We start from the raw sequence: 15,000 nt of genomic DNA, 5'->3' as shown, positions 1-15,000 counted from the left end.
GTGTGTGGAGTGAGGCTGGCTGGTGCCTTAGCTGCGAAGGAAACTGAGGCAGAGGAGGGATCAGGGGGCAAGGAGGAGAGGTGGGAGGTGGCGGGGAGGGAGCCATGCGGGCTCTGGGAAACTGCATTCCAGAGGAAGGAGCAGCTGGTGCAAAGGCCCTGAGGTGAGGTCCTGTGTGATGTGCTCAGAAAGCATGACAGGGCCCAAGGGGAGCCATGGGAGACTGGAGGGCAGGGGAAGGTCTTGCTCAGGCTGCCCGGGAGGGCCCCTCTGGCTGCTGAGGGCCAGATGGGGCCTTCGCCGTGCCTGGCCTGTGCCTGAGTTTCCCTTCGGTGGCCTGGGCGGTGCGGGCGGTAGGACAGACACGATTGGCCCAGCCTCGGTCGTTGTTCGAAGGTCACCCTCCTTCACGGGGTGGGAGCCCCACCAACCCTAAGATGGGTGGGGGGGCCACAGGGTGCCGGCCTGGCATGTCCCGGCGACCCCGCCCTGCAGGTGGAAACTCTTGGGAGCACCTGCGGGGGCCTGCACACCCACATCCCACATTTTCGAGGTTCTGTCCTCACTTGATAGGCAAGGCTTGGGAAGGGTGGGGTGGGCCCAGGGTCGCAGGGCAGACTCCAGCCCCCCCACCCCACACCGATGCCAGGACGCAGCTGACCCAAAGCATGGGTCCCGCATGGACACATCTCAGAGTTGGGAAAGGATGAGGGTCCCATCCCTGCGTGGCACTGCACGGTCAAGGTCCACCTGACGAGCATTTAGCAAGCATTTGCCGTGTGCCAATTCTAGACACTGGGAGCCCAACCGACCAAATCCCGGAGGCTCTCGGGGGGATAGCGGGGTGCGTGTCGCCCATCATTGGTGAATGTGCTCCAACTGAGAACACAGTGCCCGCTGGTTGGGTGGGGGCCTCCCTAGAGGGCGACGTTTGAGTAGAGACCTGTGGGCAGAGCCAGGAGCGGCATTCCAGGCACAAGGAGCTGGCGGGTCAAAGGCCTGGAGGTGCTACCGTCGCCCCTGGCGGGTTTGAGAAGCAGCGAGAAGGCCGGTGAGAGGTCAGAGGGAAGCGGACCGGGCAGGTCCCGCCGGACCTGGAGGCTGCGGGGAGGAGGGTCTTGAGAACAGGCGGGAGCAGAGCGTGACCCATGCTCACAGTGCCCAGGGGCCCCAGGGAGATCAGGCTGTGGGGAGGGAGCGGTGGGGCAGTTTATCTCAGGCCTCAGCCCCAGGGAGGGGTTTCCTGAAGTCCTGCCCAGTCTCCAGCCTGGCTTTGCAGCACCGATGTTAGTGCCTCCTGGTCCATCTTGAAAGGGGCAGGGTTTCAGCCAGAGCACCCAGGTGGGACCCAGGCCTGGGCGTGGCCCGGGACGTGTTGTGGCCCAGCTGTGTGGCTCCAGAGCCTTGTGAGGACAGGCAGCCAGGCCTAGTGGCTCACATGGAACTGGACACCACCATGGGGGGCCTGGGCACCGTCCCCTATTCCCTCATCCCTGGGGCCTGGTGGGCCGCCCTGGCCGGCTGGTCAGGGCAGGACACACCCCACAGGGGTGCGGAACTTTGAGGCCAGAGCCCCATAAAGCTGGGGCGGCCTTTACTGCCTGGCTTTGTTGTAGGCTGCCCACAGCAACGGCCATTAAAGCTGCCTCCTCCACCAGCAGCTGGGGGCCGGCCCACCCCCTTTATGGCCCCGCACAATGCTCCAGCCCCATGGGGGACTGGCCATGCCACCGCAGCCCTCCCACCATTTGGTCTGGGGGTTGATGGCCCCACTAGCCAGCCTGCCTCTGCCCCAGCGGCCGTTCTCTGCCCTGAGCCTTGGTTTCCCCGCTGGGAACATGGGGGTCCTGATGGTCGTGGGAGCTCAGGGGAAGCTATTGTGTTTGTCGCCCACCGTTCTTGAAGGATGGGGAAACTGAGGCAGGAGGGCCACCACGATCTCTTGTGGCAGCCTGGCCAGGGAAAAGGGTGCCGGCAGGGTAGACCCCCTCCACATGGGTCACTCCCTTGTCAGGAAGGGCCCGAGGGTCACTGCCGCCCATGAGAGCTTCCTGGAGTGGCTGTAACAAGTGACCACAAACTTAGCGGCTTAGAACAGCAGAGATTTACTCTCCCGGTTCTGGCGACGGTTCTGGAGACGTGTGAGCTCAGGATGTGGCAGGGCCACGCTCCCTTACCAGGCTCCAGTAGAGGGCCCTTCCAGCCTCTTCCAGCTCCTGGGGGCTCCGAGCATCCCCCGGCCTGTGGCCGCCTCCCTCCCGTCTCTGCCTCCGTTTCCCCATGTGTCTGTGTCCCCTCTCAGAAGGACACCTGTCCCTGGATTCAGGGCCCACCCTACTCTGGGACCTCATCTCAAGTAACAGCATCTGTCCAGACCCCATTTCCAGAGGAGGTCCCTTTCTGAGGTTCTGGACGGCTGTGAATTTGGGGCACTTTCCTGACAAGTCTGAGCTCTCCTCTGCGCTTCTCGGCCCACGTTGGGGTCCAGAGAATCAGGGTTCATTTAACGAACATTTATTAAGTGACTACAATGTGCTTGGCCCTGTTTTTGCCCCTGGGAAGAAGACAGACAGAATCTCCGACATTCTACCCAGGCACAGGACAGGAGCCCTAAGCGGTGTGTAAATCGTGTGGCTCTGCCAAAGGGGCCGGGGGTAGGGGGAGTGGGTTGAGGGGCGCACACAGTGCTGGGGGGCCCTGGGGGGCAGGGAGAGCTCGGGACGGGGCAGGGGTGGTGGAGGAGACCCAGTGGGTGCCCGCCCATGGGAACGTCCACCTGCAGGCCCCACACCCCTCAGGCAGGGGGAAATATGGGGCCTCCCTGGCCACCATAAATCACTGCAGGAATGCAGCTGGCCAGCCTGGCTTGGGCAGGGCGGAGACAAAGGCCCAGTCTCGACCACCCAAGTCAGGGCTTCTGGCTCCCTGAGCCCATGCCCTGCAGGCCCTGCTTTGCCTCCATTACACAGATGGGGAAACTGAGACCCAGAGAGGGGCAGGATGGCTGAGGGGTAGCGGCCCCGAGGACCCTGCCTCCCCGGGCCAGAGTGTGTCCTGTGCAGCAGGGGGTCGGTGTGTTCTTGGGCCTTGATGATGGAGTCTCCCGGCCGGGGCAAACTGGTGGTTTCAAGGCTCCTCGTGGCCCTGCCGTCTGTGCGCAGGCGGCCACTGGGGCCTCATTCCCCAGAGCTTAATTTGAAGCCTGCTATTTGCACTGCCCCTCCTGGGCAAATTCCCCTACCACCTCAGATTTGCTCTCTAATTATCCTTGCTGGCTTCCCCTGCCCGCCAGCACCTGCGCGCTTATGGCCAGTGAGACTGGACCCCCTGTCCCCCTGAGACTCCCAAGCCTAGACTGAGAGTCCCTGACAGTCCCAGCTCTGGTCTCAGGCCTGCCTTTCTTCCTCTTCTGCAAAATGGGCCGCCTCTCAGAGGCACATGCATGTGACCCAGCGGACGGTCCTGGGACATCCACTGTCCTCTCGATGCCACTGTATTGGGGGGGATGCATTGTGTCTCCTCAAAGTTGTATGTTTAAGGCTGAGCTCTGGGTACCTGTGAACAGGACATAACTTGGGAGCAGGGTCTTTGCAGATGGCTTTAGTTGAGGATGGAGCTGAGGGAGCCCGAGAGCCAGCGAGTGGTGTCCCAGAAGGAGAGGGAGATTTGGACACAGGCACACAGGGTGAAGCTCTGGGAAGACAGGCAGAGACTGGGGTGACGCAGCCGTGAGCCCAGGACACCCGGGCCCCCAGAAGCTAGAGGCAGGGAGGACCCTCCTCTAGAGCCTCCAGAGGGAGCACAGCTCTGGGAAACCTTGATCTCGGACGTCTGGTCACCAGACCATGAGAGAAGAAATCTGAGCATGTGGTCAGCTGTTATGGCTGCCCCTGGACAGGTGTCCTCAACTGAAGGCGGGGGCAGGCTCACTGTCTGCTCAGTGGGGGTTCGGGGGATGTTTGGACTCTGGCAGTGGCCAGGGGCACTGGGGCCGGGACTGCCCCTGCCCTGTCGGTTGACTCTGCTTGAGATGTGGATGTGGTGCCCACCCCCAAACTCGCGCCAACTAACCCATCCCCTCCCTGCCCTTGCAGCTCTACGAACTGGATGGGGACCCCAAGAGGAAGGAGTTCCTGGATGACTTGTTCAGCTTCATGCAGAAGCGAGGTGAGGCCTGCCCGCCCACCAGGAATGAACACGCGGGAGGGGGTCCTGCTGGCCACAGCCCCGGGCAGGTGTGTCCGCGGGGCAGTGAGTGAGTTCCTTATGGCTGGAGGCATCCAAGAGATATATGAGGCGGGCAGACACGGCCCTGCCGTGAGTATCTGACAGAGGAGACACAGCTCAGCCCTGCGGGTCTGATGGGTGAGACACGGCCCAGTCCTGCGGGTCTGATGGGGGAGGCATAGCTGTGAGACTCTAAGGGGTAAATCCTTGGGTAGTGGTGGGGTCCCAGGGTCCCAACCCAGAGCTGACAGTCCAGGCTCCCTCCCTCGCTGCTGAGACAGGGGTGAGATGGAGTTCCGCCTCCCAGGATCCCCCAGGGCCAGGACACTGGGACACCTGTGTCTGGGGAACAGGGTTGGATTCCCAGGCCAGCAGGTGGGCATCGGGGCAGCAGGGCGGAAGCTTCCCGCGGGCCAGAGACTGGCGTTTCTGCAGCTGCTGGGGGGAGGTTCGGGCCCCGGCGCCTCCCCTGCTCCCAGTCCCGGCCTCAGTTCCCACGTCGGTAAGATGCACCACAGACAGTCCCCACTGTGGCAGTGCCCTGGACGTGCTGGGGCCACAGTTGTTTGTTTTTATTGAAGTACGGCTGGTTTACAACATTGTGTTAGTTTCTGGTGCACAGCATAGGGATTCAGCCATACGTATGTAGATACATACGCCTTTTCATGTTCTTTTCCACTATAGGTCATTACAAGGTATTACAGCACATTTCCTGTGCTGTACAGTGGGACCTTGTTGTCTGGGGCCACAGTTATTAAGCACCAACAGTGTACTAGGCCCGAGCCACCTCTGTCCCCAACCCCCTACCCCGCAGGGTCCAGGGTGAGGCAGATGTCAGATGTGGCCTTGAGGACAGTGAGGAGACCAGGGACAGAGGCCAGGCATGAGGAGCAGGGACTGGTCTGGGTGGGTGTCCAGGGGCATTCGGTGCAAGCCAGGCCCAGAGAGGACAGCGGGACAGTCCTCGGGTCTGTCATCGCCAGCCACTCAGCTCAGGGGTCCTAGGCACACACACTGCAGGGTGAGGCTCATTTCCCTGACGCCTCCACACTCGTCGTCATTACAGTCCCAGCTGTTGAGGGAAGGAAACTGAGGCCCGGAGAAGGGACAGGGGACCCGGCCTCAGAGCCACAGAGGCAGGAAGGGGTGGGGTTTGGGGGCTGCAGGGTCTACTGGCTGTTGCAGGGGGGTTGCAGGGGCCAGGCTGGCGGCTTCTTTGTCCAGGGCCTCTGCCTGCCCCTCCCTGCTAGCAGCTTCTGTAAACACAGGCCCAGCCAGGCCCAGGCCGGAAGGGAAGGAGATGAAAGGGGAGGGGGCTTCAGCCTCCACGTTAACCCCTCCTGTGCTGGGGGTGGAGGAGGCCAGACCAGTCCTAGGGGGGCCTCCTGTTATCGCCCAGCCCAGCCCAACTCGGCCAGACGTGCCACCCCCACCCCCCACCGCCGTGTGGTCAGATCCCCCACGGCCCTTTATCATCCCGCTCACACCTGCTGAGCCCCCTGCTCCCCGACCCCCCACCATGGGGCCCCCTTGGCCACACAGGGCTTCATGGGTCTGTGTCCAGCAATGTCTCCCTTACCAAGCCACGTGCTCCTGGAGGGCAGCTATAACAAACTCCTATGCATCCCTCAAAACCCAGCTCCAAGGCCCTCTCTTCTCTGCCGTCCTTTCGAACTCCCCCTTCTGTAACTGGGATGGGGGCACTGGGGCCGAGAGTCTGGACACTGTGTCATGCACTCCACAAGCCCCTTCCCCTGTCCTCCAAAGGGAAAGTAGTTTTCTCCCCACACGACAGAGCAGAAAGCCTCCAACTGGGCATCTCTCAGAGTTCCCTGGGGGCTGGGAGTGGAGGAGGGGTCCTGCCTGCGCCTGCCCTCCTACGTCTCTGTGACGCCCTCCCTGGGGGCTGGAAGTGGAGGAGGGGTCCTGCCTGCACCCCACCCTCCTACGTCTCCGAGACGCCCTCTCCACCCTTCCTCTATCAGTGCCTCTCTGTGCTCTCCCAGCCCCTGCTCCTTCTATAAACATCCGCCCAGGCCCTGCCTGCTGCAGAGCCAGGGCAGGGTCCCAGGAGGACCTTTGGTGTGATTCCTTCTATTCTTTTTCCCAGCGCAGAGCCTGAACCCATGTCCTGGGTGGGCTGGCTGGGCGGGCACTGTGGGTGCTTCTGGGGCCGAGTGTGCCGCTGACACTCGGTGATGCCTTTTGCTCTCCCTTCCTGGGCTGAAAAATGAAGTGGGTAAGGTAGGGGTCAGGCCCATCTTCCTCCATCCTCTCCAAGCTATCTTCGTTCATTGGCAATTTTGCAACCTGGGAAGGGCCCAGAAGCAGCCAAGGTGGCAGGAGGTGGTTCCGGGATGTCCGGCTTCGGGGGGGACCAGGAACCAGGGGCCCAGGTACAGGGCATCGTCCAGGCCAGGGGCAGGGAGCCGGCCCCTCACACGAGCTGGTCATTTCTCCAGCAGACCCCGTGCTGGGGTCTCCTTTTTGCCATCTCTGCAGGAGCGGCAGGCGTGCCCCTCAGGCTGGGATATGGGCCCATCAGCCTCCCTTGTTGTTTACTGAGCGCCTGCTGTTTGCCAGGCTGGGCACCGGGGACCCCATGTTGGCAGGACAGTGGGCTGGGGCACAGACAGTAAACCTGGAGTTTCACTGCCAGGGAGGGAGGTTTAAACGGGGGCTTCTCCATGCACAGCCAGGCAGGTGGCTGGCAGGCTGAGCTGAGAGCTGAGGCTAGGAGCGTCTGTGTAGAGGCTTGGAGCATCAGGGTGGGTGGGAGAGGGGGCAGGCCTGTCTGCTGGGAGGAGCCTCCCTCCCTGGGCTGGCCCACCTCCCCACTCTCTCAGCTGGGAAGTGGATTAACCAAGCCCTCCCTCCCCCACTGCAAAGCCCTCGGGGACCTGGAGGGAGCAGGCCTCTGGGAACACAGCAGAGTTGTTTGGCAGCTGTCCTGGTTTTGCAGGAATAACAAACGCTGTGTTTCTCCTGCTTGGTGGGGGGGGCCAGGTTGGCACAAAGCACCTTCCCCCTCCCCCAGGGTGAGATCAGCGTGAGCCCAGCTCACTGATGGGGAAACTGAGGCAGAGCTGCCTCCTCAGGGCTCTCCCAAGCAGGGGTCTCACCTGGTTGACCCTGAGCCCAGGGGACAGGGGCATCATCTGGGACATCGGTGGTTGTCATGACCAGCGGCTGCTGGTGTCCAGTGGGTGGGGCCGGGAGGCTGCTCCACCCCCCACGCTGCCCAGGATGGCCCCCAGAGAGGGACCCGCCCCACCTTGGCAGTACCGAGGGGCCACAGGCAACGGCACCCGACCTGACCCGCACCCGCGCCCCTCCCCGCAGGGACGCCCGTGAACCGCATCCCCATCATGGCCAAGCAGGTACTCGACCTGTTCATGCTGTACGTGCTGGTGACAGAGAAGGGCGGCCTGGTGGAGGTCATCAACAAGAAGCTATGGCGCGAGATCACCAAGGGCCTCAACCTGCCCACGTCCATCACCAGCGCTGCCTTCACCCTGCGGACCCAGTGAGTGCCCAGCAGCGGCTGGCTCGGGCAGCTGCCAAGTGCTTCCCGGGTGGGGATGTGTGGTGGGGAAGGGAGCTTTGCGGATCCCAGCAGCATCCCCGGTGCCATCTTGCCCCCGCCCCTGCCCGCAGGTACATGAAGTACCTGTATCCCTACGAGTGTGAGAAGCGTGGCCTCAGCAGCCCCAACGAGCTGCAGGCGGCCATCGACAGCAACCGACGGGAGGGCCGGCGCCAGAGCTTCGGGGGCTCCCTGTTCGCCTACTCGCCAGGCGGGGCCCACAGCATGCTCTCCTCGCCCAAGCTGCCCGTGCCCTCCCTGGGCCTGGCCGCCAGCACCAACGGCAGCTCCATCACCCCAGCCCCCAAGATCAAGAAAGGTGAGGGCAGCACGGGTCCTGGGGCCTGGCCTCGACTCAGCTTCAGCCTGGCGGTTTGGCCCCAGGGCGAAGGAGCCGCCTTTCTCCTCTCTGGGTAACCGGAATGATAACCCTCAGAGTTGGTGTGGAAGAGGGCGGCCAAATTTTCAGTGCTATGCCTCTGGCAGACATCACTAATCAATGGCCATCTTCCCAGCCCCAGGCCCACAGCAGGCTGACATCACTAACCAATTTATTTTCCCTAAATGTGTGCCTTTGGCAGACATCACGAATCAATAGGTTTTCCCCCCCAGTTTGATGCCAAAGCAAACATTGCAGATCAAGCAGTTTTCCCTTCCTGTGTCCATGGCAGACATTACTGGTTGATTGCTGTTTTCCCAGTCTACACTGAAGCAGACATTATTAGTTTAGCACTGCATCTATTTCAGATCCCCCAGCAGGCATTGCTAATCGTTCGTTGTAGCAGTGGCCCAGTCTTCTGTCTGTGGCTGCTGCTTTTAGTTGCTATTATGTGTTCTAGCCCCTTGCACATGACAGACGTTACTAGTTGATCACTGTATTTTTTTCCCCTGTGAGCTGTAGAATCCTTAATGCACTGTTTCAGCAGATACCAAGAGGGTAGCATGGGTCTGTCAATCAGACTGACCCTTTAACCGTCTCTGGAGCTATTGCTCAGTGCCCCTGGGCAGCTGACTGCCCCTTTCTGAGCCCAGCTTTCCTTACAGGTAAAGTCTAGGAAATTACACCTTCTCTGTAGAGTGGTTGGGGAGACTTCAGTGTGTAAAATGCCTAGCCGACATAAGGCCTGGGTTTACAGCTACCTGACAGAGAGCCCCACCAACCCTAGTCCGCATCCATGGCAGACATCACCAGTCGATCACAGTCTTTTCTCCTGCCAAGCCTCTGAACCTTTCCTAACACAGAAGCACCAGCAGCACATGTTGGGGCACAGCCTCAAGCAGGCTGTCGCACCTATCCCGAGTTCCTGTTTCTCATCTACGTGGGCTGTGACCCCCTAATTCCCAGCCTTGGTCTGGGGATCCGAGATGATCCTCACAGGACCCTGAAAATTTGGGGCTGGCCAGATCGGAGGTGAATGGGTCTATTGTCAGCTCTTTCGCTCCTCTGTGGGCCTCAGTCTACCGCCCAGCCTTGGGGGGGTTCCAGCGATACCTGGGAATGTTATTAGGCACCACCATACGCAAGGCCCTGTGGTGGAGCTGGGGAAAACTGGGGGATGGGAGAGAGGGTTCTGACCTGCGGGAGCGAGTCCCAGCGGGCTCCTGAGGAGGTAGCCTTTCAGCTGAGACCAGCAGGGAGAGCTGCGGACACTACAGGAGGAGTGCAGCTGCAAAAGTCGGCGTGGGGACCCAGCATGGAGAGGCAGCACCGGGCAATGGGACAGACACAGGTGGAAGAGGCGGGAGAAGAAGAGACAGCCGGTCTCAGTGGGATCGGTGGTTGGGAGCAGTGGGGACATTTGTTTCAGCTGCGTGACAGGGGAATGGTTAGGGGCTGGTTCTGGAGCTGGGCCGCATGAGTTCTAGTGCCGGCTCAGCCTCTCTCCAGCTCCCTGACCTTAAGGAAGTTGCCCACGCTCTCTGAGCCTCAGTTTTCTTTAGCAGTGAGATGGAGGTACTGGTGTCTAAGTAGTGCCGTGGTACCGTTATACTAGCGTTGTCATGACCTGTATCACTGTTACGACGGTGTCTGATACCAGCCCGACATTAGAAAAGGTCTGGCACCTGTGTCTGCTGAGAAGTGCATCCCCTTGCCTGGAGAGGGGGTGAGCGCCCCATCCGTGGAGGTGTTCTTACCTTGGGTAGAAGGCAGGGACTGGGCCACCTCTGTTCCCTTCTGGCCACCAACCCCTCCTCTCTCCTGTCTAGAGGAGGACGCAGCTGTCCCCATCGCGGTTGCCAGCCGCCTGCCGGTCCCCCTGGCGGGCCACCCCGTGGTGGCAGCCCAGGCGGTAGCAGCCCAGGCGGCTGTGGCGGCGCAGGCAGCTGCCCTGGAGCAGCTCCGGGAGAAGCTGGAGTCCGGGGAGCCTCCTGAGAAGAAGATGGCCCTGGTGGCGGAGGAGCAGCAGCGGCTAGTGCAGCGTGCGCTGCAGCAGAACCTGCTGGCCATGACGGCCCAGCTGCCCATGAGCATCCGGATCAGCAGCCAAGGTAGCGCCGCAGCTCACAGCCCCTGTGCTTCCTGCGTGTGGAACAGGATAAGGGCCTCACAGCCAACACGTGCAAAGTGCGTCTACAGAGCAATAAGAAGGAAAGGCAGGCAGGCCAGGGAAGACATGGGCAGCAATGACCAGCAGATTCTTAGGAAAAGGTGTTCGGGTCCCCTCCATCTGGCTGGGGATCTGCAAGTGAACGAGCGGATACTGGCTCCTACCCATCAGAGTCTGATAATACCAAGAGTTGGTCAGGATGGGGGCGTCCTGCTGGTGGGTGTGTAAGGAGGTGACAAACTGGCAATCTCTTTCAAGACAGAACACCTCGAGGGAGGGTGCAGCTCAGGGGTAGCTTGCAAGCTCAGTGTGCACGAGGTCCTGGTTCAATCCCAGTGCCGCCATTAAAATAAATCAATGAATAAAACCTAATAACATCCCCCCAAAATTGTTTTAAAATGTTTTTTAAAAAGTAAGTTTTAGACAACTACATTCATATTAAGCAAGCGTTTATTGAGTGTCTGTGCGCTGGGGATAGAGCCAGCCTGTAGCTTTGTGATGTGTCACATCTGGCGGGGTTGACCTGCGTGATGCAGATCGTTGCACCGCTGGCTTCATGACTGCAAACGGAGGTTTTGCTTCTTCCCGCAGCCTCCGAGAGTCGCCCGGACTCGGCTGCAAGCCTGGCCAGCACCAACGGCAGCAGCAGTATTAGCATGTCAGTAGAGATTAACGGAGTCATGTACACAGGTGAGACCGCCCAGCCCCCGTGCCCACCTTACCAGTCTCCCCAGAGTCCTGGTTGCCCCTGGACGTGGTCTGCTTGGCTCTCGTGAGACCCGAGTCTGCGTCCTGTACTGGGCCCGGTGCTCAGAAATATGTATCATGTGTTGTGTCCTATTGCAAGTGATGTCTCCATAGTCCTTCTGAAAAAAAAAAAAAGTAATCGGACACCAGATGGCGCTGTCGACACAGAGCAGCTCGGTTGCTCTGATGACCGCAGGAGGTCCGGGGGGGACTTTGCAGGGGTACAGTGCTCCGGAATCCTGTCACACGATCTTTTCAATTCTCTGTGACTTGTCTCTCCTCCTGTCCTTACACCAGGAGTGCTGTTCGCACAGCCGCCGGCCTCCACACCACCCTCAGCTCCTAGCAAAGGCGGAAGTGGCTGCAGCCGGGGAGGAAACAGTGGGACCGGCGGCGGCGGCGGCGGCGGCGGCGGCGGCGGCAGCGGCAGCGCAGGCGGCCAGGCCGGGCCAGCGGGGCTGTCTTCAACACCCACGACTTCTACCTCAAATAACTCATTGCCTTAACCGCAACACTCCCCACCCTGGGAGCCCGCCAGACCGGGCAGGGGGTCGAGGTGGGCCGAGCAGGGGCCGGGATGGCGGGAGATACGGGTGGGGAGGGGAGCTCTCCACAGAGGAGCCACAGCTAACGCCAAAAAGGAAAGAAATATATATATCCATATATATATATATAAAGAAAATTTAATAAAGCAGGGGAAAACCAAGGAACACTTGAATTACTCAGGTTTTGGACATGCAGAGAGATGAATTGTGAAAACAGCAAGAGAAATTGGAAAAGAGAAAGACAGATGTTTCCCAGGGCTTTCATGCAGCCCTGGTGGACCCACATGGGCTGGTGTGTGGTTTCTGATTTGGACCAGTTGCAGCATAAGGCAGATCCTGTTTACCTCATACGTCCCTGCACTGTGTTTTTTCATTTTTGTCTGTTTTTTTTTTTTTTTTTTTTTCTTTCTGTTCATCACACAGTCACCACAGCCAGCTCCTTGTGTTGAATGAAACCCCTGAGCCAAGATCAGCTGAAATTTTTTTCTTGTTGCTTTCGGGAACTTTGTTGTTGTTGGTTTTTTTTTTTTTTTTTTAAGAAATAGCAGGAATTCAAACTCTATAGGGTTTTTAAGAGGTTGGGGGTTTTGTTTTGTAAATATTCTATTTTATTCTTGGGGGAGGAATCAAACCTAGAAAAAGGATATATATATCTATATATTTGTGTTCATTCAGGGAAACTGGACTTGAAAAAGCAAAAAAAAAAAAAAAAAAAAGTAACACCCTTTTTATTTTTCCCATGACTGATTTGGGTTCGTTTTTGCGTTTCCTGTGGTGCAGTGGGCAGCTGGTGGGCGCAGGACACTGGATCCCTGGGCTAGAGCCAGCAGAACCAATGAACTCAGGTGCTGTGGGCCAGGCCAGGGTGGGGGTGCATGCCGGGGGTCAGCGGGAATGGGGTAGGAATGCTGAGCGGTAGATGGTGCATCACCATACTTGTCTCTGGCAAGCAAGTCTTAACTCAGAAGAGAACGTGCTGGGAGGGCCTCCGCCTGTCAGCCCCAGGCTCCTGTCTCAGGGATGAATCGGCTTGGGGGCTCTGGCCTGAAAGGGCTGCTTTCGGAGACTGTCGATCCTGGGGGACAGGGGTGAGCCGGCCTCAGCTCAGGGCGAGGTTTTTGGGGCCATGGCACCCCGAACACCCCCCCATTCTTGTCTCCTTAACTTTGCAGCTGCTGGGAGCCACAGCGCCCTGCAGTAACTAAAGGAACTAGATAGAGGCGGAGAAAGGGCGGTGCCCCTCCCTCCAGGACCCCCAGGTCAGACGGTGGGCAGAGGGTGGAGGGTGGATGCAGCTGTACAGCCGGGCAGGGCATTTAGTTCAGGGCCAGTGATGGTGCCCCCACCAGCGGAGCTGCACGTCTGTCCCAAGCCTAGGTGACGTCTGGAGGCTTTCTGGCTGACCTGCCCTCCGGGTCGCCAGGGACCTGGAGGCGTTGGGGGAGGGGGGGTTAACTCAGGTTCCCAGGGTGAGCCTGGCATCTCTAATTGGGCCCAGGGAGCCCAGCCTAACGAGGCCGGGAGGAGCAGGGCCCCTTCTGGGCAGCCTCCCGCCTCCCCGCCCCGGCATCATCCGGGCGCCTCGGAGACCCCGGGGTTGGTCCTCGGCCCGTGGGCCTCGCACGGGCTTGCCTTCCTGTGGGGCTGGAGTGTGTCTTCGGGAGGGAGCCCCTAGCCCCTTGCGCCTTTCTCGTGTGTCTCATGGTCGCTGGTGCCCGGCCTTTGGCGGGGCTGCGCGGGGCTTTCCTCTTGCTTTTTCTTCTGGAAGGTTCTCCCCTCCCAATCTTCCGCTGCAGCGGCACAATCGTTGTGGGAGGGGGTCCTTCTGTCCCCAGACACAATCTGGCCACCCGCATCCCCTCTTCTCCCTCTCCTGTCCCCCGACCTGACGGATGGAGGGAGTGTGGGCGCTGCCCCCCGCATGGCGCTGGGGGTGTCTGCTGTGAGCTTCTTTCTACCTCAGGTCTGACTCTTGATGCCAAAACCCACGCTCGGCTACCCCTACCCCTCCCGGCAGCAGGGCTTCAGCAGGTACCCGTGCTGGGTCGCAGCCCCAGGCTGCGTGGGCGCCTCCGCCCCAGAGCCTGGGGGCCCGCCTGCCTCGCCGTGTGTGTGTGTGTGCGCGCGCGTGTGTGCGTGTGTGTGTTGTGTGTGTGTGTGTGTGTGTATTGTGTGTGTGTGTGTTGCATGTCCATGGGCGTCGGGGGACCGGGTGTCATGTTGTGTCCTGTGGGCACTGGACCTCCTGGATCGAACTCTCAGGGTGTGCCTGCTGTGCGGTGCTGATGATTGTAAGGGGGCGGGTGGGGGCGTGGGCCCTCGAGGGGCACCTGAACGGGTGGCAACGCTGGGGGCTCTGGGGCCAGGTGGGAGCTTGGCCTCCAGGCGGCCTTGCCTCAGGCGGGGCTCCCCCGTCAGCGCCCCTGCCCCTGCAATCCCAACTCCACCGCCACCTCCTGTTGGTGGGGGTTTCTGGGGTGCAGTTCAGCCCCCCCTTATGCAAATTGGGGTGGGGCTGGGGGCTGAGCACTGTTCTTTGCGGAAGGGGTGGGGCTTAGCAAAAAGGCGAGGGTGGGGACCCCCAGACTCAGGATGGAGCAGGGCTCCCCAGGGGCTCCCCTGCTCTGGGGATGCTCCTGGACGGGCTGCCTCTAGAGCCTTCCTCGTGACCTCTAAACCTGCGCAGGGCTGTAGCGGTCTGGCTAGGGGGGGTGGGACGGGGCACGGGGTGGCGGGTTGGTTTGTAATAGTTGTGCGTTTGTACAGTCACTTTTCACACTGTTAGCTATTTTGCCCACTACCATCCTTTTTTTTTTTTTCTTTTCCTTAATTTTGCTTTTGCATTTTTTTCTTGGCAAACACGAATTTCAGCCTTTCATTTCTGACATGTGAAATTTCAGTTTCTCTGGGGTTTGTCAGCCGGCGTGGGGACCACGCCTGAACTCAGGTTAAAGGGAAAAAAAAAAAAACCTTCCAATAAAAAGATGTAAAACTACTCTCTACCTCTGGCTGGGCCCAGCCTGTCCCGCCCTGGTCGCGGCCAGGCAGCCTGTGACAATTTATTTCAGTTTTTGCAGAACATTCAGGTATTAAAAGGGAGAAAAAAAAAAAAAGACCAAAAAAAAAAAAAAAAGTGTGATTTTGAAATTTAAAAGAACACTGAAAGTTTACATTTTATAACATTATTATGCAGATTGTATTTAAACTTCAGAAATATTTAAGACAATTGTAACCCTGTAAAGCTGATGAAATATTAAAACAAGACAAAACACTTCTGACTTTTAACAGAAAATGTCTCCTGTGTTGCTTTCTTTGAGTGTCACCCTACCGCAACCCTGGGTTCTGG

The 15,000-nt window shown here is 59.4% G+C and overlaps 1 protein-coding gene across 4 annotated transcripts in view; it reads left to right on the top strand.

The window, feature by feature from the left end:
* Positions 1–14,946, top strand: part of ARID3A (AT-rich interaction domain 3A) — a 34,479-nt gene extending 19,533 nt beyond the window's left edge. For 3 of the 4 annotated variants that reach the window (XM_074351357.1, XM_074351356.1, XM_074351355.1), the window contains exons 4-9: positions 4,095–4,167; positions 7,570–7,753; positions 7,885–8,132; positions 10,022–10,303; positions 10,954–11,052; positions 11,407–12,388. In XM_074351357.1, the coding sequence (XP_074207458.1) occupies positions 4,095–4,167; positions 7,570–7,753; positions 7,885–8,132; positions 10,022–10,303; positions 10,954–11,052; positions 11,407–11,615 (1,095 nt within the window). In that variant the 3' untranslated portion in view covers positions 11,616–12,388. Of the gene's footprint in view, positions 1–4,094; positions 4,168–7,569; positions 7,754–7,884; positions 8,133–10,021; positions 10,304–10,953; positions 11,053–11,406; positions 12,389–12,434; positions 12,500–12,826 lie in introns of those variants that run through there. The other variant, XR_012501715.1, reaches the window with a different exon arrangement.
* Positions 14,947–15,000: the final 54 nt, after the last annotated feature.

Source organism: Camelus bactrianus, chromosome 22 (assembly GCF_048773025.1).
Source record: "Camelus bactrianus isolate YW-2024 breed Bactrian camel chromosome 22, ASM4877302v1, whole genome shotgun sequence".
NCBI classification, from domain to species: domain Eukaryota; kingdom Metazoa; phylum Chordata; class Mammalia; order Artiodactyla; family Camelidae; genus Camelus; species Camelus bactrianus.
Note: the sequence above shows the minus strand (reverse complement) of the source record. Positions and strands in the feature narration are given on the sequence as shown.